Source organism: Gorilla gorilla, chromosome 12 (genome assembly GCF_029281585.2).
Source record: "Gorilla gorilla gorilla isolate KB3781 chromosome 12, NHGRI_mGorGor1-v2.1_pri, whole genome shotgun sequence".
In the NCBI taxonomy this organism is placed as follows: domain Eukaryota; kingdom Metazoa; phylum Chordata; class Mammalia; order Primates; family Hominidae; genus Gorilla; species Gorilla gorilla.
Genome location: NC_073236.2, coordinates 64,799,958 through 64,821,650, shown reverse-complemented (window position 1 = coordinate 64,821,650; position 21,693 = coordinate 64,799,958). Strand labels below are relative to the sequence as shown.

The window sequence follows — 21,693 nt, the reverse complement described above, 5'->3', positions numbered from 1 at the left end:
GGAATTATTTTGTTTTTGAATATTTGATGGAATTCAGTGATGCTGTTAGAGGGGTTGCAATGCCAAATTTGGTTATTGTATAATTTAGATTTTCTGTGTTCTTTCTGAATTTCTTCTGTCTGCTTATTTTACCAGTTTCAAAGAGTTGTGTGTTAAAACTCTACTGCTATGATTATGGACTATTTCTACTTATGTTTCTGGGTCTATTCTTTCATTATATATTATGAAACCATGTGATTAGATATATACAAATTTAATGTTGTTATATATTGTTGGTGATTGAGCCTTTTATATTTGTAAATTGGCTATTGTTATTTCTAACTGCTTTGTGCCCTAAAGTCTATTTTGTTTAATATTATTAAAGCTTATCAGCTTTCTTTAGTTAGTATTTATTTGCATGGTACGGATTTTTGTAAATCTTTTAATTTTTATCTTTCCATATATTTGTGAACAGAATTTAACTGGATTATTTTCCTAAATTCAGACAGTCTGTGTCTATAACTGGAGCACGTCATTCATTTATGTTTAATGTAATTGGTCATATCTATGAGTTTGAATTGTATTGTCTTATTTTGTCCTGCTTTCTATTTGCTTGTTTTATGTTTTGTTTTTTTTTTCTCTCAATTTTTGGCCTTCTTTTGGATTATTATTTGATTTTTTTCCCTCTATCAGCTTGGAAGTTATATGCTCTATTTCTATTCTTTTAGTGATTATCAGTTACTATGTAAGTCCTTAATTTATCAAAGCCTATTTAGTACCTTTCCCCTCATTCTCAACAAATTGAGATCTCAGGATCCATTAACTCAATTTTCAAATTCCTCGTCTCCTAATTTATATGCTGTTATTGTCATGTATTTTTGTTTTGTCTTTGTCAATCTACATAAGGCATTTTTATTCCTGTGTTATGCAGTCAATGATATATGGATTTAATCACATACTATCTTTGCTTTTCTTTCCTTTCTGTATTATTATTTTTGAGACAGTTTCATTTAGTCACCCAGGCTGGAGTGCAGTGGTGCGATCTCAGCTCACTGCAACCTCTGCCTCCTGGGTTCAAGTGATTCTCGTGTCTCAGCCTCCCAAGTAGCTGGAATTACAGGCATGCACCACCACGCCTGGCTAGTTTTTTTTGTATTTTTAGTAGAGATGGTTTCACCATGTTGACCAGGCTAGTCTCAAACTCCTGACCTCAAGTCATCTGCCTGCCTTGGCCTCCCAAGTGCTGGGATTATAGGCGTGAGCTGCTGTGCTTGGCCTCCTTTCTGTATTTCCGATCCTCCATTTGTGATCATTTTCTTCTTCCTGAAATAAATCGTTTAGAACTTCATTTAGTATGGTCTGGTAACTGACTCTCTCATTTTTTTCTTATGAAAATGCCTTGAATTTCATTGTTGGAGGATAATTTGTTGAATATAAATTCTAGGTGGAAAATTATTTTCTTTTAGCACATTGAAGCTATCATTTTACTGTTTTTTTTTTTTTTTTTGGCTTCTATGTTTTCTATAGAGAAATTACCTGTTTGTAATTCTTTTGAAGCTAGTTTATCCTTTTTGCTTTTTGTTTGCTTTTAAGATTTTCACTTTGATTTTGTGTGGTTTCACTCTGATGTATAGAGGTGTGGATTTCTTTTTATGTAGTTTGTTTGAGCTTCTTGAATCTATGGATTAATGTCTTTCATCTGTCCTGGAAAATTCTCAGCCAGCGTCTCTCTTCAGCTGTTGGCTCTGCTTTGTTCTTTCCTGTGTCTCTCTCTGGGATTCCCATTAAATATATGTAAAAACTCAATCATAATTTTGCCTCTCTAGTAAGTATGCATTCTGTGTAATTTTTTCTGATCTTCCAGTTTATTCTCTCCATTTGTCTCATTTCCTTTGAACTATTTTTTTTGGTTTTTTTTTTTAGTTTCAGTTTTCATATTTTTCAGTACTATGAGTTCTGTTTCGTTCCTTTCCAAATCTGTTGTCTTTTTTTTTTAGCTTAATAAAGTATCAAGCAATTTTTGTGAGTACTTTTTGTTGTTCTTATTTTCTGCAGGTATTTTGAAGTTTGTCTTTTAGTTCTGTAAACATAGTAAACACAGTTGTTTTATAGTCAATGTTCCATCCAATATATGATCTAATATTCAAAGCCTTTTGAGTTTTTTGTTTGCTAGTCTGTGCCGAATCTAACATCCATAGTCTCTTGAGACTGTCTTTTTGTCTGTTGTTTCTTTTGGTACTGTCACATGGCCTTTCATCCCCCTATATGCCTATCTTTGGATAATGGTTATTGTCTTTAAAAAGTATTTGTTAGATAATTTGAGGCCATATGGTGATACTTTCGCCAAAGAAGATTTCCATTTGCTCCTGAAGCCACCTACAGCCATTATCAGTGCAGGACTTCTGAATCCAGATCTAAGACTTGAAGGTTTCTGGACTATCATACTGATATGAACCTGCAGGCCTGTGAAGGGGCACTGATTAAATTCCAGTTCGTCCTTACTCTGAGGGGGCAGCCTTTTGGGCTCTAGCTTAAAAAAGATGGGTGTCAGACTTCCTTACTTGGGTAGACTCAGGGATTTGACCCTTGGTTCCTTCAGCCTACCCAAATAACCGCCCAGTTTCTCAGCTTTTTCAGATTGGCAGATGTCATGAGAGCAGAAGTAGCATTGGAGGCTGGGTTTGTTTTGTGTTCTTACCATCTCTAGATTTCACATTTGCTTTTTCTTGATGTCTCTTCAATTCCTGAAGATTTCCTTTTCTTATGTATTTTATTTAGCTTTCTCAGTTGATCTCAACAGGAACTTGCCATTATGAAAAGCACCTCTATTTTTTTTTAAATTAGAAGTGTTTTTGCTTTATTTTTCTTATGTTTTTATTTTCCCTGTATTATCTAGGTCATTAAAAAAAGTTTTGGTATCCTTTCAACTGTGTAGCTTTCTTCAGATACCTGGTGATTTTCATTCTATTTAAGAATAAGGAAATAAGGCTGTTTGGTAACTGTGTGTGTGTGTATGGGATGAGGGGGTGGTTGTTGCCTGGCAGCTTTGCTTTAGGGTGAACAGGGGTGGGACCAGATGTTGTCCTGGGTGACCCCGAGGGTATGAATGCAGAATGCTTTGCTGTGGGAAGCTGGCAGTTTTAGAGGCTGTTCTAGTTTTCTCCATATAGTTCATTTGGTTCTTTAGAAGAGAGCCCTGTGATCTTTTTTTTTTTTCCAAGTTAGGTTTAAATGCCTGTCTTCTGGTTGTCCTGCCTGTGGGGAGGGTTGTGGGGAGATAGGGGCAACTGTTTGTCATACAGACACTCTGGTCATTAACCCATTTTCATCTCACATCACCATTCCTGGTGACTTGAGCCTGGAGCTTCCTCATGGTTCTTTTAGGCATATGGGCTTCCTCTTCTGCTGCAGCCCCCTCTGTTCATTCTAGGCTCCTTTTTCCTCTGCTCTACTTATAAGCATACTTTGATCAGGTTTCTGTTACTCAGTTTTTTGTTGAAATCCATTAACTGCCAATGGGCCCCTATTTGTTGTAGATTTATACTTTTTAAACTTTTTTACCTTTTGAATGGAATCTTGGATGGGAGGGCATACATACTTGTAGGCCCAGTCCCCCATCTGGAACTGAAACTTTCTAAAAAGATTATAAACTCTTTAATTAGAGAGTTTACCTCATTTATTTTATATTATTCTTTTCTTATATGGTCTTCATCAATGTTCATTAACTAACACAACGACTTCTTAGCCCTTTTCCCAGTTCTAATTCTAGCTCTTCAGACTAGTATGCTTAATTCCTAACTGCCCACCATCTGTAATGACATGTTTTCCCTGGGGATATTTTGGATGGATCATCCTCAAAATTAGTATTTTGGTCTTAGAGAACTGCTGCCAATACCGGAGCCTCTTCTGCATTAACTTTGCCCAGCTTGTTACACTAATCCAGCTTCTGAGGTCCCCTGATATACTCATTGCTCTTTGTATGTTTAGGTACTTTAGATTGATTGCCGAGCGGGGCAGTTTTGTGAGCCTTCATCTGAAGCCTTCAGTTCACCCCTCTGCACAGGCCTCAGCTTTGAAGAACGGAGTCTTTGCACTTACACACACTTTTCCTGTTCTGCCTTCACCTATGCCGGGATAAGCAGAGATCTCATCAATTAGCTCTTCTCTGCAAGGTCTTCCACTATTTCTGTCTGTCTTCCATATCAAGCCTGGATGCAGCTGCTGCTGCTTAGAGCAGAGATGAAGAAAGTGTTTTGCATAAGTGGCTTCCTGAATGATGAGGACCAGAATAAAGGTTTTTGATCAACCTCAGTCTAGTGTGTTTTATAATCTCGCCTTTGTTCCTACCCTGTGACTGGAGAGTCACCATAACTGGTCACAGACCTTCCTGATCTTCCCTGCCAGCCATTCTAACATACAGTCCTTTCATTAATTTTGTTCTTTTATTTTTCCGGCACATCACCAGAAAGTGGTTCCAGAATTTATGGAACACCACTTGCCCTCAGGAGTTCAAATAAATATGGTCCTAGATTGAAAGCCAGTTAAATTTTTTTTAAGTTTTATTTATTGACATATCCACATACTCTATATTTCACCAATTTAAAGTGTACAATTCAGTGGTATTTAGTATATTCAGAAATATGTACACCAGTCATCACAGTCGATTTTAGAACATTTTATTTATTTATTTATTTATTTATTTATTATTATTATACTTTAAGTTTTAGGGTACATGTGCACAATGTGCAGGTTAGTTACATATGTATACATGTGCCATGCTGGTGCGCTGCACCCACTAACTCGTCATCTAGCATTAGGTATATCTCCCAGTGCTGTCCCTCCCCCCTCCCCCCACCCCACAACAGTCCCCAGAGTGTGATGTTCCCCTTCCTGTGTCCATGTGTTCTCATTGTTCAGTTCCCACCTATGAGTGAGAATATGTGGTGGTTGGTTTTTTGTTCTTGCGATAGTTTACTGAGAATGATGATTTCCAATTTCATCCATGTCCCTACAAAGGACATGAACTCATCATTTTTTATGGCTGCATAGTATTCCATGGTGTATATGTGCCACATTTTCTTAATCCAGTCTATCATTGTTGGACATTTGGGTTGGTTCCAAGTCTTTGCTATTGTGAATAATGCCGCAATAAACATACGTATGCATGTGTCTTTATAGCAGCATGATTTATAGTCCTTTGGGTATATACCCAGTAATGGGATGGCTGGGTCAAATGGTATTTCTAGTTGTAGATCCCTGAGGAATCGCCACACTGACGTCCACAATGGTTGAACTAGTTTCCAGTCCCACCAACAGTGTAAAAGTGTTCCTATTTCTCCACATCCTCTCCAGCACCTGTTGTTTCCTGACTTTTGAATGATTGCCATTCTAACTGGTGTGAAATGGTATCTCATTGTGGTTTTGATTTGCATTTCTCTGATGGCCAGTGATGGTGAGCATTTTTTCATGTGTTTTTTGGCTGCATAAATGTCTTCTTTTGAGAAGTGTCTGTTCATGTCCTTTGCCCACTTTTTGATGGGGTTGTTTGTTTTTTTCTTGTAAATTTGTTTGAGTTCATTGTAGATTCTGGATATTAGCCCTTTGTCAGATGAGTAGGTTGCAAAAATTTTCTCCCATTTTGTAGGTTGCCTGTTCACTCTGATGGTAGTTTCTTTTGCCATGCAGAAGCTCTTTAGTTTAATTCGATCCCATTTGTCAATTTTGGCTTTTGTTGCCATTGCTTTTGGTGTTTTAGACATGAAGTCCTTGCCCATGCCTGTGTCCTGAATGGTGTTGCCTAGGTTTTCTTGTAGGGTTTTTATGGTTTTAGGTCTAACGTTTAAGTCTTTAATCCATCTTGAATTGATTTTTGTATAAGGTGTAAGGAAGGGATCCAGTTTCAGCTTTCTACATATGGCTAGCCAGTTTTCCCAGCACCATTTATTAAATAGGGAATCCTTTCCCCATTGCTTGTTTTTCTCAGGTTTGTCAAAGATCAGATAGTTGTAGATATGCGGCGTTATTTCTGAGGGCTCTGTTCTGTTCCATTGATCTATATCTCTGTTTTGGTACCAGTACCATGCTGTTTTGGTTACTGTAGCCTTATAGTATAGTTTGAAGTCAGGTAGTGTGATGCCTCCAGCTTTGTTTTTTTAGCTTAGGATTGACTTGGGGATGCGGGCTCTTTTTTGGTTCCATATGAACTTTAAAGTAGTTTTTTCCAATTCTGTGAAGAAAGTCATTGGTAGCTTGATGGGGATGGCATTGAATCTGTAAATGACCTTGGGCAGTATGGCCATTTTCATGATATTGATTCTTCCTACCCATGAGCATGGAATGTTCTTCCATTTGTTTGTATCCTCTTTTATTTCATTGAGTAGTGGTTTGTAGTTCTCCTTGAAGAGGTCCTTCACATCCCTTGTGAGTTGGATTCCTAGGTATTTTATTCTCTTTGAAGCAATTGTGAATGGGAGTTCACTCATGATTTGGCTCTCTGTTTGTCTGTTGTTGGTGTATAAGAATGCTTGTGATTTTTGTACATTGATTTTGTATCCTGAGACTTTGCTGAAGTTGCTTATCAGCTTAAGGAGATTTTGGGCTGAGACAGTGGGGTTTTCTAGATATACAATCATGTCATCTGCAAACAGGGACAATTTGACTTCCTGTTTTCCTAATTGAATACCCTTTATTTCCTTCTCCTGCCTAATTGCCCTGGCCAGAACTTCCAACACTATGTTGAATAGGAGTGGTGAGAGAGGGCATCCCTGTCTTGTGCCAGTTTTCAAAGGGAATGCTTCCAGTTTTTGCCCATTCAGTATGATATTGGCTGTGGGTTTGTCATAGATAGCTCTTATGATTTTGAGATACGTCCCATCAATACCTAATTTATTGAGAGTTTTTAGCATGAAGCGTTGTTGAATTTTGTCAAAGGCCTTTTCTGCATCTATTGAGATAATCATGTGGTTTTTGTCTTTGGTTCTGGTTATATGCTGGATTACATTTATTGATTTACGTATATTGAACCAGCCTTGCATCCCAGGGATGAAGCCCACTTGATCATGGTGGATAAGCTTTTTGATGTGCTGCTGGATTCGTTTTGCCAGTATTTTATTGAGGATTTTTGCATCAATGTTCATCAAGGATATTGGTCTAAAATTCTCTTTTTTGGTTGTGTCTCTGCCCGGCTTTAGTATCAGGATGATGCTGGCCTCATAAAATGAGTTAGGGAGGATTCCCTCTTTTTCTGTTGATTGGAATAGTTTCAGAAGGAATGGTACCAGTTCCTCCTTGTACCTCTGGTTGAATTCGGCTGTGAATCCATCTGGTCCTGGACTCTTTTTGGTTGGTAAGCTATTGATTATTGCCACAATTTCAGCTCCTGTTATTGGTCCATTCAGAGATTCAACTTCTTCCTGGTTTAGTCTTGGGAGAGTGTATGTGTCGAGGAATTTATCCATTTCTTCTAGATTTTCTAGTTTATTTGCATAGAGGTGTTTGTAGTATTCTCTGATGGTAGTTTGTATTTCTGTGGGATCGGTGGTGATATCCCCTGTATCATTTTTTATTGCGTCTATTTGATTCTTCTCTCTTTTTTTCTTTATTAGTGTTGCTAGCAGTCTAACAATTTTGTTGAGCCTTTCAAAAAACCAGCTCCTGGATTCGTTAATTTTTTGAAGGGTTTTTTGTGTCTCTATTTCCTTCAGTTCTGCTCTGATCTTAGTTATTTCTTGCCTTCTGCTAGCTTTTGAATGTGTTTGCTCTTGCTTTTCTAGTTCTTTTAATTGTGATGTTAGGGTGTCAATTTTGGATCTTTCCTGCTTTCTCTTGTGGGCATTTAGTGCTATAAATTTCCCTCTACACACTGCTTTGAATATGTCCCAGAGATTCTGGTATGTTGTGTCTTTGTTCTCGTTGGTTTCAAAGAACATCTTTATTTCTGCCTTCATTTCGTTATGTACCCAGTAGTCATTCAGGAGCAGGTTGTTCAGTTTCCATGTAGTTGAGCGGTTTTGAGTGAGATTCTTAATCCTGAGTTCTCGTTTCATTGCACTGTGGTCTGAGAGATAGTTTGTTATAATCTCTGTTCTTTTACATTTGCTGAGGAGAGCTTTACTTCCAAGTATGTGGTCAATTTTGGAATAGGTGTGGTGTGGTGCTAAAAAAATGTATATTCTGTTGATTTGGGGTGGAGGGTTCTGTAGATGTCTATTAGGTCTGCTTGGTGCAGAGCTGAGATCAATTCCTGGGTATCCTTGTTGACTTTCTGTCTCGTTGATCTGTCTAATGTTGGCCATTTTCATATGAACGGAATCATGTAACAATTTGGTCTATTGTGTCTGGGTTTTTTCACTTTGATAATGTTTTTAAGGATTATCCATGCTATATAGCATGTACTAGTACCTCATTTAAAAAAATTGTGGTAAATTGTACATAAAGTAAAATTTACTTTTATAACAATTTTAAAGCATATAGTGGCATTAAGTACATTCACATTGTTGTGCAACTAACCCCATCATCTATCTCCAGAACTTTAAAAATCTTCCCAAGCTGAAACTTCATACTCATTAAATAATCATTCCTCATTCCCTACATCCTGCAGTCCCTGGCTAAATTTTGGTTTGGAGGAAAGGTGTGGGTGACATAACAGGAAGAAGGCAAAGTACCTAGAAAGTAGCAGTTAAGGAAAGCAGCAGGAAGCCTTGGACAGTGGTTCTTAAGTATTACTGGGTCATGGACCATTTTTAAAATAGTCCATGGGATTTGCTCCCTGGAATGATGCACAGATGTTCAGTACTGTCACATTTAAAAAGTAAGCTTTATTTTGGAGTAATACTAGATTTGCAGAAGAGTTGCAAAGGTAGTAGAGAGAAGTCTCATATGCCCCTTACCTAGTTTCCCCATTGTTAACAACATTACCAAGTACATTTGTCACAACTGAGAAACTGACATTTATAGGTTACTGTTAATTACAGTCTATTTGGATTTCATCATTTTCTTCATTAATACTCCTTTTCTATTCCCAGATCCATGTTACTATATCATATTTACTTGTCATGTTGTCCCAGTCTTCACTGGTCTATGGCAGTTTCTTAGTCTTTCCTCATTTTTCATGACCTTGACAGCCTGAGTAGTGCTGGCTGGGTATTCTGTAGGATCTCCCTAACTGGGGATTGTCTTGTTTTTCTTGTAATTAGTTCTATAATGTTGCATATGATTTTGAGCATGAAACAGACCCCAGAGGCCCTTCTGTAGGCCTCCTATTATCATTGCCAATGGGAATTTAAAAGGACATCGTGGTCCGTTTTCAAGATAAACTCAGATTACAGTTTGCAGCTCAGTGGGGTGTGAAATCAAAGTGTGTTGCCACTAGCATTTTGAAGTAGTGACAATGTTGAATTTAGTAAAGGTAAGTGTTGTAATTGTTTCATTTACACGTGTGTACATTAGGTTATTGTGTAAAAAGTATATGGTGGGCAGAAGGGAGGCCCCCATCACCTTCACCTGCTGGTGTTATGCCCCTGAATATGTTACATTACATGACAGAAGAGATTTTGCAGGTATGTCATGTTACTAATCTGTTGACCTTCAAGTAGATTATCCTGGATTGTTTGTGCAGGCCCAGAGTAATTACGTGAGCTCTTAAAAACAGCTTTCCGCCTGCTGAGGGCGGAAGGGGCTGTAAGATTTAAGGCTTGAAAAGGACAAGGCCTGTTGCTGGCTTTGAAGATGGAGGGGGGCATAAGGCAGGAAGTGTGGGCAGATTTAGACACTGAGAGTGATGATCAACAGTGAGGAAACAGCCTCAGTCTTACAACCACATGGAACGGAATTCTGCCGGTAGTCTGTCCAGTTGAATGTGGATTTTCCCCTCAAGCCTCCTCAGAACAGCTGGGCCAGCTGACACATTCTGACACATTTGCTTTGGCCTTGTGAAACCCCGAGCAGAGAATCTAGTTATGCCATACTGGACCTCTGGCCTGCAGAACTCTGAGGAAAATAAGTGTCTAAGCTGCTGAATTTGTGGTAAGTTATTATAGCAGCAATAGAAAACTAATATTCTTCTCACTGAAAGTCAAGGTAAAAAAAAAAATCAGGAATACTACTGTAGTGGAAAGGATCCTGGATGGGGTCCGGGAGACACTGGTTTTCATCCTGCTACTCATTATCTCCCATGATGTGTTAATCACTTACCCTTCCTGAGCTTTCTCTTACCAATTAAGTGGGTTATTTTAAAGTTTTTTCCACAGGACATATTTTTCTTTTGTGAACTTTATTTTTTTCAGCAAAATTTACCTATTTTAGTGTACAGCTCTGAACATTAAATACCTAAAATCACCATCACAAGGTATAGAACAGTTACATCACCATAAAATTCCCTCATGCCATGCCTTTGTAGTCAACCCATCCCACCAATAATGTCCGTGGAAACCAGTAATCTATTGTCCCTGTGATTTTGCCACCTCCAGAATGTCATATAAATCAAATCACACAGTATGTAGCTTTTTGAGTCTGGCTTCAATTTAGCATAAGGCATTTAAGGTTCATCCATGTTGCATGCTATCAGTAGTATGTTCCTTTTTATTGTTGAGTAGTGTTTTGTTGTATGGGATGTAAGTACCACAATCTGTTTATCTGCCAGTTGAAGGGTGTTTGAGACTTCCAGTTTTTAGTGATTATGAATAATGCTACTGTAACATTTGCATATAGGTTTTTGTGTGAACATCACTTTTTGTTGTCTCTTAGGTATATAGGAGTAGGATTGCTGGATCTTATTTAAGTGTATGTTTAATTATTAAAGAAAATGCCAACTATTTTCCAAAGTGGCTGTACCATTTTGTACTTATACCAGCAGTGTTTAAGAATTTCAGTTGTTTTGCATCCATGTCAGCAGTTGGTATTAAAAATTTTCGCCATTATAATAGGTGTGTAGGGGTATTTCATTGTGGTTTTAATTTGCATTTACCAGATATGTATTATGTAAATATTTTCTCCCAGTTCCACAAGACATTAAATTTTGAAAAAAATCCTATAAATGGTTCTTAGCTGCACTCAGCTCTGTTGGTGAGATGACTCAAATGAGGCACCTGTGCCTTCCAGGGGACTCCTCACTTTTCCACCTTTTGGTATAAGCCCCTGTGGAGAAGCAGGGCTTCCTTTGTGGTCACCAACTCCTGTGCCCTCCTGCAGCCTCAGTGTCTATCAGTCACGGGCTAATGGATCAGAAAGAGACCAGGCATTCCCAGTATATCTGGCTGGGAGCACTAAAGTGGAATTTCCTGGTGGTAAAGATCATGCTTGGAGACGGGGAAAAGCAAGCTATTGAAATCTGATATTAACAGTATGAAGGACTAATATTCAAAAAGAATCAGAGAAAATTATGCTAAAAAGTAGAAAACTGTCCTATTTATTTATTTATTTTGAGATGGAGTCTTGCTCTGTCGCCCAGGCTGGAGTGCAGTGGCATGATCTCGGCTCACTGCAACCTCCGCCTCCTGGGTTCAAGTGATTCTCCTGCCTCAGCCTCCTGAGTACCTGGGATTACAGGCACGTGCCACCACACCCGGCTAATTTTTTATATTTTTGGTAGAGACATGGTTTCACCATGTTGGCCAGGCTGGTCTCAAACTCCTGACCCAAGTGATCCACCTGCCTTGGCCTCCCAAAGTGTTGGGATTACAGACATGAGCCACTGCGCTCGACCTAGGAAATGTAAAATGTGTTCCTGATTTCTTCATTGTATCTGAATCAGGGATCTGACATTCCTTATTCAAGGCTTCATATCTCTGGACATCTTAACACTTAAAGCATTTTTCTTTTTTTCCCCTAATTAGCTCAGAATGTTCTCTGTACCATCTTGTATTTTTTATACTGTTTAAGGTTTTGTGTTTCTTCTTCCTTCCTTTCCTGTAGGAATCTAGTTTCCCTGATCAGATCTACAATATCTAGCTAACTTGGAATCTTCAAGAAAAATGGATGGTATGCTGTATGCATATCTGGATCAGGATGGTGAGGTAGATATGTCTCACAGTCTCTCTAATGCCTAATTTAATAAATGAGCAATCCCTGCCCCCCCCCACCAAGTTCATACAAATTAGCAAAATATTTTGCCCCAGCAATCAAGGAATGGGGCACGTTGCAGTGCCACAAACTTGAACAAGTGAATAAGGAATGACATGGAAGATTCTAGAATTGAGAGGAAGTGCATGACACAGAAAGGTTTCTAAACCCATCTGTCAGAAGTCATAACTATGAGTCACCCAAATCTTGGAGAGTTTTTATACTCTCAGTCAGGAGGAAATTAAACCAAAGGGTTGGTAGCTTTTCCCTTTTCTGACTGTGGAGAAGTGGAACGGGTTCCTGGGGAGAAATGGGTGAAGCAGATGGAGATGAACTCTTCAGTGGATGTGAGGGCTATAGGCTAAGCTAGAGGATGCATCTAGAGCTAAGGAGATGGAATGTAGCTCCAAGTAGGTGGAGTAAATCCTAGTACTGTGTGTTAAACCTCCAAGATGGCACACCTTCTAAGCTGAATCGTCCCTCTCCACTCACCATACCTTCAGGTCAGGTATATAGAAATACATAGAAGCGCCCTCAAACTGCAGCTCAGTTGAGAGCACAAATTGACCTCAGGTATAGTGGAAAGTAAAGTGGCCAAGAAAATGGATGCCAGAGCCAGAATCCCTAGTTTCTTATCTGCTACTTAGGAGGCATTCGAGAAAGGAGACTCTGTGAGACATATCCACTTCACCATTAAGAGATTAAGTTATGGCCGGGCGCGGTGGCTCACGCCTGTAATCCCAGCACTTTGGGAGGCCGAGGCGGGCTGATCACGAGGTCGGGATATTGAGACCAGCCTGGCCAATATGGTGAAACCCCGTCTCTACTAAAAATACAAAAAATTAGCCGGGCGTGGTTGCGGGCGCCTGTAGTCCCAGCCACTCAGGAGGCTGAGGCAGGAGAATGGCGTGAACCCAGGAGGCGGAGCTTGCAGTGAGCCGAGATAGCGCCACTGCACTCCAGCCTGGGCGACAGAGCGAGACTCTGTGTCAAAAAAAAAAAAAAAAAAAAAAAAAGATTAAGTTACTTAAACAAGTTACTTAATTTCTTTGTGCTGAAACTTTCTAATCTGTAAAATGGGAATAGTGATAATACCTCAGTATTCTTGTGAGGATTAAATGAGTTAATATATGGAAAGCTCTTAGAACAGCACCTGGCACATAGTAAGTGCCATATAGTTGTGTCAGGTAATATTGTTATTATTATATCGCAGCAAAATGGAAAGACTGCCCAAACATGAGCAGAGTGAAAAGAAATAGCACAACTATATAATAAGCAAGAGCAAAACCAAAAAGTGTCCAAAGGCAAGTAGCCCAGTCTGGAAGAAAGCATAGTCCAAGGTACAGAAGAAAATTCCTCCTGAGTGTTTGAATTACAGAATAGTAACATCATAAACTCAATGAAACGAGCCCAAAAGCTAACTAATACGTAAAGAAATGAAGGGGAGGTTGCAGACCTCACTTTTCATTGCCAGTCAATTTATATTCTCTAAAACGGAAACATGATTTAAAAAAAAGCTTGAATTTCTTTTTCTTTTTTTTTTTTTTTTGAGATGGAGTCTCGCTCTGTCACCAGGCTGTAGTGCAGTGGTGCAATCTCAGCTCACTGCAACCTCTGCCTCCCGGGTTTAAGCGATTCTCCTGCCTCAGCCTCCCGAGTAGCTGGGATTACGGGCACACACCACTATGCCCAGCTAATTTTTGTATTTTTATTAGAGACGGCGTTTCACCATGGTGGCCAGAATGGTCTCAATCTCTTGAACTTGTGATCCACCTGCCTCGGCCTCCCGAAGTGCTGGGATTACAGGCATGAGCCACCACGCCTGGCCTTAAAAATAGCTTGAATTTCTTAAATTTTTATAGTCTCTTAACCTGCAAGGAGTGTGTTCAGAAATCATTTTTCTTATGCCGAAGAAACATTCGAAGTCCAGCATAAAGTTCATTTTCACTTGGAGCTTTTCCTTCTGTTAAATTTTCGTAAAGGCAGCTTTAGTATTTTGTAATTAAAATAGGTGTTGTATTATTTTATGTAAGTATTTCTGTTTACCTGTCCGCTCATTCTACCCATCTTTCTCTCATGGAAGTATGTGTAAAGTGATTTTTACTTAATGATGGTTCTTTCTAGGTGATGCAATTTTTTAAAATCCTTTGTCTGTATTTTTTTCTGCATTGCTTACTATATGATGCACATTGTTGTGATGTGAGGAGGGACCAGAAGAACTAGGAGGAGATTGGAAAAACTTTGTGATACTAGGCTGAGACTAAACAGTAAATCTCTGAGCTGGCCCTGAGATTGCTTGTCCCAGTGTTGCCTATTGGTTTCCCAAGAGCGATAAAATCTCCCAATTTTCTGGAAGCCAGGTTACACTTTTTTTTCTCTGTGTTCTCTGGGACCTGGGAGGTGATAGCTCCTCTTGGACAATGATCTCTGTTCCAGTACAGGAGTTAGAGCCCCAAAGGCAACAAGGATCTCACTTGTAGAGTGCTACAATATGCCAGGCATTCTCATGATGCATTATTATTCCCACATCACAGAAGAGGAAGTAGGCTCAGAGATATTAAAAGAGTGAGCTTGAATGCTCACAAGTGCAACTTCCTCTTAAATGGTTCAGAATAAAAATTTCAGTGATAATATAGTATAGGTAATAAAGAGAGTGAGAAATTAAGTGGTGGAGCCTAGCCTGAACTGTAATTCCATGATTCCACCCCCCTCATTCTCTAGGAATGACCTGCATTCAGCCACAAATGTCTTCTAGGTTTTCTGCACAGACTGCATTGGGCCCAGATAGGTTGGGGAAAGTTGCCTTTTTGAGCCCCTAGCCTCATTGAAGAAGGCAGCATGCTGAGGCAGAAGGGGCATGGATTTGGAGTCAACAGACCTAAGTTAACTCTCACTCTGCTCTTTCCTAGCTGTTTAGCACTGGCGGGACACTCTGCTTTCTTGGTCCACTGTTTCTCTAAAACGAGGATGTAGACATGATAACGATAGAGGGTGTACTTGGAGCATCCATTGTTTTGGGCCCTGTGTTAAGCACTTGAGGTGCAAGATCTCATTTAAGTTTCCTCACAGCTCTGTGCAGAAGGTACTATTATCTCCATTGTACAAATGAGAAAACTGAGGCTTAGACCTAAGGTCACATAGGAATTAGGGTTAGAGCTGGGATTTGAATCCAGCCAGTGTGATTCCAGGGCTTATTTTCAGCAAGCTACACTGCGATGGTCTCTAAGATCCCTGAAAGCTGTCAAAATGTGGTTTCCAGACACGAGTAGAACTGACTGTGTGGGTGGTGCTGTGAGGGCTTACCACAAGGCAATATTGGACCACCTCTTCAATCCTTCATTGGTGGCAGTGGAGGAAGCAGCTAGCAGCCTGCTGGCCATACCTACTCCTTGATTTCTCTCCCCGGTTAGCAAATCACTTGAGGCCTTCAATTTAATTCCCTCTGAAGTCAGGCTTCCTAAAAACAAAATCCACCCATTATCCCAGATCTCCATTTCTCCATGGAGAGTTACAAACATACAGAACTGGATAGTGGCCAATAATTAATCATGCTAATGACATGTCCTCTTTAGAGAGTGTGTGCATGTAAGTGTAAATACCTTTGTGTGTCTTGTCCATCCTCACCTAACCTTGTCCAAGGATGTGATGTACCTGTTTCCATGTGTTAAAGACAACATTTGAAATGTTACTGCAATAAAACTAAACATCTCCTATCCTATAAACTAGCAATTGCCTTAGGCACTTACTTAAGGAACATGAAAACATATATCCACTAAAAGAGTTATACATGGGCTGGGCATGGTGGCACGAACCTATAATCCCAGCACTTTGGGAGGCTGAGGCAGGAGGATCACTTGAGGCCAGGAGTTCGAGACCAGCCTGGACAACATGGTGAAACCCCATTTCTACTAAAAATACAAAAATTAGCCAGGCATGGTGGCACTCACCTGTAATCCCAGCTACTTGGGAGAGAGCCTGTGAGGCTACAGGCAAGATGGAGTCAACCATGCCATATTTGTCTCACTGTTATAATCTTTGCAAGGGCGATTTCAAAATCAGGGTTAGGCTGTGATGATGTTAGAAATTTCCCCTGAGTTTTCTGAGAAATGACAATTACACTTTTCAATGGATTCTGGCCCAGAAGCCTCCCAGACTTTCTTCAAGCCACGTACGGAGTTTAATACACAGAGTTCTCATGTATCATTCACTACAAGTTATCTGAACCTCAGAAATGTGTTGTCCCTGCTTGAAAAATTTCTTGTAGTGCAAAGGAAATGTGTGAGCATGTGCTCAGAATACCATAATCAAGAGCCTTCTGCTCCGAATAATATGCTCTAGTATGCAAGCTGTTGTGGGCTCTCCCCAAGAATTTGGAACAAGATGTAGGAATATTGTCCCTTGAGAGTAGAGCCTTAAAATAAAGCGATTCAGCCTCAGACTCAACTTGACCTGATCAAATATGTCTAAAAGAAGGCATCAGTAGTAGGGGACACTGGTCAGTGATGAAAGTGAGGAAGGAGTCCGAGAGACAAATGTTGCTAGGGCCTGTTCTATACTACATGGGGTCACTAGAGCCTTAGCCAGTGCCTCTGTGTATAGTGCTATGGTCCCATTGGCAAGACAGACCTGTCAGCCTGTCCCATTCAGGTACCTTTAAACACTGCAATCACATATCCAACTTCCTTTGTTCTGAGCCCACCTTTTCCAAGCAACAGTTTGATGCTGACTTGGCTTCCTACGTAGCTCTGTCTGTAGGGAGAGAAGGTGCTTGTTATGGGAAGTTGGACTATTTGCATTCACTGTGACATTGATTTCTCTTTGTGAATGAATGGGGCCATTTCTGGCTATGATTTATCAATCCTTGTTGCTTCACTGTGGGGAGATGAGAGGATGTGGTGGCCATATGTACTTGGAATATTTCAGTCCTCATGAGTGATTCCACTTGTAGATTGCTGACTCGCCAAGCCATGGACAAGCAAGGGATACGGGCAAGGAATATGTTCTTAGAAAATTCTATACTACCAGAAAACACATATGTTAAAAGAAAATTTCCCACAGGAAGTGATATAGGAAGGAATTGAGGCATTTTGGTCACTCATACTTGGGAGACTGCAGACTGCATTATGCCCATATTTATAAAATTCTATAAATATTTCGATGTTTCAGATGAGTTGGGGGAGGAAGAAAGAGAAAGGAAAAGCTGTAGAATGAGGAGGAGATGATCTGGCCTCATTGAGGGTGTGGGGCATTGTGGACCAGGTCCAAAATAATTGAAACACAAATGTCCAGTCTCAACACAAGACAGAGAGCACTGCCACTCACTGGCTGTTGTGCTGAATTACCTGGTAATGACAGGCACGGTTTTCTGTATTAGTGTAAAGATTAATTTGTTGTAACAAATATGCCTAGAAGATACTGGCTTAAATAAAGTAGAAGTTTATTTCTCTTCCTTGTAACACTTCAACTGATCTAGACTAGCAGGGCAGCTCAGTTCCATGGGGTTATTCTGGGACCCAGGCTCTTTTCATCTTACTGCTTTGTCTTTCCTTACTATAGCACTGTCCAATAGAATTTTCTGTGATGATGGAAATGTTCTACATCCATGGTGTATAATATGACAGTCAGCAGCTACATCTGGCTATTGAGCAGTTGAAATGTGGCTAGTGTGACTGAACCAATGTGATTAGTTCAAAATAAAAATTGAACTAAAATTTTAATATTAATTGATTTTAATTAATTTAAATGTAAATAGCTGCAGGTGGCTAGTGGTTACTGTACTTAAAAGAGCAACTCTAGATCAAAGGTGGGAGGTCTCCAAGTCTAGTTCTAGTTCACAGGAAGAGGAAGGAGAGTGTTAGTAGGACAAGGTGCTTGTTTTTAAGTTGGCAGTGACCCAGAAGTTGCACACATTATTTTAGTTCAAATCCCATTGACCACACTTAGTTAACTGGCCAATTCCTACTTCAAAAACAGCTAGGAAATACAGTATCTGGCCAGGAGGCCGTGTGCCCAGGTACAACTCTATTATTATGGTCAAGTGACAGATTTTAGCGGACATCCAGAAGCCTAAGCCACAGCATCTCATCTTTGCAACTCTTAACTGTATGACTGTGTAGAATGCTCATATGAGTATTTCTAAGCCTGCTTTATAATACCCATCACAATTTCATGAGGTTATTGTGGGGGTCCCATGAGATAACACTACTAAAACTCTCAGCACAGTGCTTGGCACATCATATTCAGTCAACATTAGACATTGCTATCGTAGCTTTTCTTACCTATAATCTTGGCCTTCAGTAATGCATACTGAGCCTTCCAGACTTCCCTGTTCTGAGTGTGGTAACAAAAGCTCTAAATAAGTAATGAGGGCTATTTCAAAGACACATAAGGGAAACACCAGACATGTGCATCAGACACTGAGCTTGGCTAATGAGAGTATATTTCTGAGAAAAAGGTTCATTTGATGTGCTGACAATCCCAGGTTTCTTGGCCTGAGAAATACTCACTGAGATTATTAATGTTACCATGAGGGGGCTCTTTGGAGACAGCTGGAGAGCTGGACAGCCAAAGACAGACAACATGTCCCTTGCACTCCCCACTCCCTAATAGAGTGCAGGATAGCAAAAGGAGAAAGACATGCTTTTAAAAAGATGTCTGTGCTGGTCAGCTCGTGATGTTTCTTGATGAGCCAATAATGAGCGCATCTCTACCTTATTAGAAAAGATAAATAGAGACTGACTAGGGCGCTGCAGGGCAGTGACAGCTGTAGAAATTATCTGCTCTCATCTCAGGGATGTCACACCAGTGTCACAAAACAGAGATCAACATTTAGCTTTTAAAATTACCTGAGTAAAGATAATGAATTCACTAGAGACTGTCAATGCATTTTAAAGAAATGTGTCATTTCAGAATAAGCATCTGTGAAACTGCATTTCAAAACATTGTGTGACAGTATTTCTTATTTGTCTTACCTGCTAAAAAGAAACTTTGTGCCTTCTGTGTTTAGAAATAATAAAATACTAATCTGGTGAATGCTGGATGAAAATATTAGGGATAATTTCTAGATTCCTCCTCTTTAAATTGTTACTATATGGCGCATGTTAAAAACGAAAGCTAAATTGGGTTTTTGTTTTCTCTTAATGTCCCTCATAATCATGAGTGACATGAAATACAGTGATTTCATGACATAGTTTGTAAAAGTGAGAAGGTCTGTAATTCAGAGCAAGTATCCTAGTAGAGAAAAATGTCAGACATAACCGAAATGGGGAGAGAAGATTCCCAAGACAGCTTGTGATCTACCGCTGAATAGACCTGTGGAGGATTTGACAAGGGAATTCCACTGCACTCAGCTTTTGTAAAGGGCAAGATTTCTTCCAGGGTCTGATTCACACAATTTTATATAGCTAGTGGTTTAGGAATGACGGTATAGCCAGTCCTGAAGGAAAGTATCTATTTAAGTTAGCCTTGAGAGCCAGGATTCAAAAGCTGGGGACAGATGGATGGAGGGTCCCCCTTCTGTTGAAGCTAGGAAAACACTACCCAGTATTTTAAAAGAGAATTTTGCATTTGTGAGACACTGAGAATAAGCATGCTTGCTTCACAGCTGATGAAATCTCGTGGAGAAAAGACAGCTAAGGGATCATTCTAAAGGAAGGGAATGCAGTCCTCCTGTGACTGCCCTCAGGCCCTCGGATAAGGTCCAGACTGCTTAGTAAGACTTCAAAAAGTCTTTGTGATGGGACATTGCCCACCTTTCTATGCTGATTTTCCCCTCTCCCCTCCCTGTGCTTCAGCCACTTTGGAGTTCCTGAGGAAGCCCTGGTCTGAGGCTTCACCGATGCTGTTCACCCTGCCTGGTGTACTTTCTGCCTCTTCTCCTCTCCCCTGTTTGCCTGCCTAACTCCTACTCACTGTTTAAGTCTGAGGCCAGGAAGGTTTTCCTGTCCACCCTCTAGAGGCAGGTAAATGCCGTTACTCTGGGATCCCATATCCCTCTCTCTTCCCATCACAGGGCTCGCCACACTGTTGAGTAATTGCCTGTTTCCCAGTCTGAGCCTCCCATTGGATCGCCAGCTCCATTAGGGAATGATGGGGTCTGTCTGTTTTGTCATTACAGCCTCAGTGTCCCCACTCAGGGTCTGCTGTAAGACAAATAGAAGATTGATCTAAAAAATCTCATTAAGATGTTTTTGGTTTAAAAGCGTAGTAGGTAAATCTATGATTACTATGGAAAATTAAAACCACAGAAGATAGATTAAAAAATGTAAGTTCTTTTTACTCCCACTCCACAGTCAATCTCACCATCCCCATAGGTAACAACTGTTACCAGTTTGCTGTGTTAACCTTCCAACCTTTTTGTATGCAAATTTCATATTCATAGATATATAATTTTAAGGCAAAAAGCAAGCCATATAATGGTACATATGTGAAACACACATGTTGACCCACCCAATTTATGTTAAAAATATGTGTGTAGTTAACATTCTAAGTTGTCAGCCGCAAATGAACCTTTGATTTTAAACAGAAAAATAATTTAATGTAAAGTAGCTCATAAAATAAGCAGGAAGGCTAAATAAGCAGATTTGAAAAATGGGCAGGAAGAACAGGAAGCTGGACAGCCAGCAGCACAGCTACACTTCCCCACAGAGCAGGTCCCATGAGGACCCTGCAGCTGTCCTGCAAGCCCTGAGCTCGTCGGGGGAACCTGACTGTCTCCAGCAGGGCAGCTTACTGCTGACCAGCAAATGCTGATTGATGCTGCCGCTAGTGTTATGATGAAGTCCAGTCCACCCCGACCCCCAGTGATCGTTGCACTGTTAATTTTTGACTCGAAGGACCAGTCAGAGGACTGGTCAGGGCTAGGCAGGAGACTGCAACCAGCTGCAGTGGGACTGAACACACAGGTGCCTGGAGACAGGCGGCCTCTCCCTCCTACTAGTTCTCCTTCCTCCCAAGCTTTTCTTTTTCAATATTCTTTTGTTTTCTTTTAATGTTTAAATTTTGGATCCATCTGGGATTAATTTTGGCCCATAGAGTGACATAGGAATCCAACTTTACTGATTTTCTGAGTACTCAGTTTTCCATATGTCATTTTATTTTTTATTCTTTTTTTTGAGGCAGATTCTTACTCCGTTGCACAGGCTGGAGTGCAGTGGTGTGATCTCAGCTTACTGTGACCTCCACCTGCTGGGTTCAAGCGATCCTCCTGCCTCAGCCTCCCAAGTAGCTGTGATTATAGGTGCCTGCCACTACACCCAGCTAAGTTTTGTATTTTTTCAGTAGAGACGGTCAGGCTGGTCTCGAACTCCTGACCTCAAGTGATCTGCCTGCCTCAGCCTCACAAAGTGCTGGGATTACAGGTGTGAGCCACAGGGCCTGGCTTCAATATACCATTTTAAAAGTAACGCATTCCCTAAATTCCTTGACACATACACCCTCCCAAGACTAAACCAGGAAGACCAGTAACAGGCTCTGAAATTGAGGCAATAATTAATAGCCTACCAACCAAAAGAAGTCCAGGACCAGATGGATTCACAGCCGAATTCTACCAGAGGTACAAAGAGGAGCTGTTACCATTCCTTTTGAAACGATTCCAATCAATAGAAAAAGAGAGAATCCTCCCTAACTCATTTTATGAGGCCAGCATCATCCTGGTAC

At 40.2% G+C, this 21,693-nt stretch overlaps 1 protein-coding gene across 3 annotated transcripts in view; it reads left to right on the top strand.

The window, feature by feature from the left end:
* Positions 1–21,693, top strand: part of POLE4 (DNA polymerase epsilon 4, accessory subunit) — a 150,495-nt gene that overhangs the window by 7,072 nt on the left and 121,730 nt on the right. The window contains exon 4 of one of the 3 annotated variants that reach the window (XM_004029488.4): positions 3,967–4,290. The exons of the other annotated variants lie outside the window; for them this stretch is intronic. Coding sequence (XP_004029537.2) covers positions 3,967–3,980 — 14 coding nt within the window. The 3' untranslated portion in view covers positions 3,981–4,290. Of the gene's footprint in view, positions 1–3,966; positions 4,291–21,693 lie in introns of those variants that run through there. 3 annotated transcript variants of the gene reach the window in all.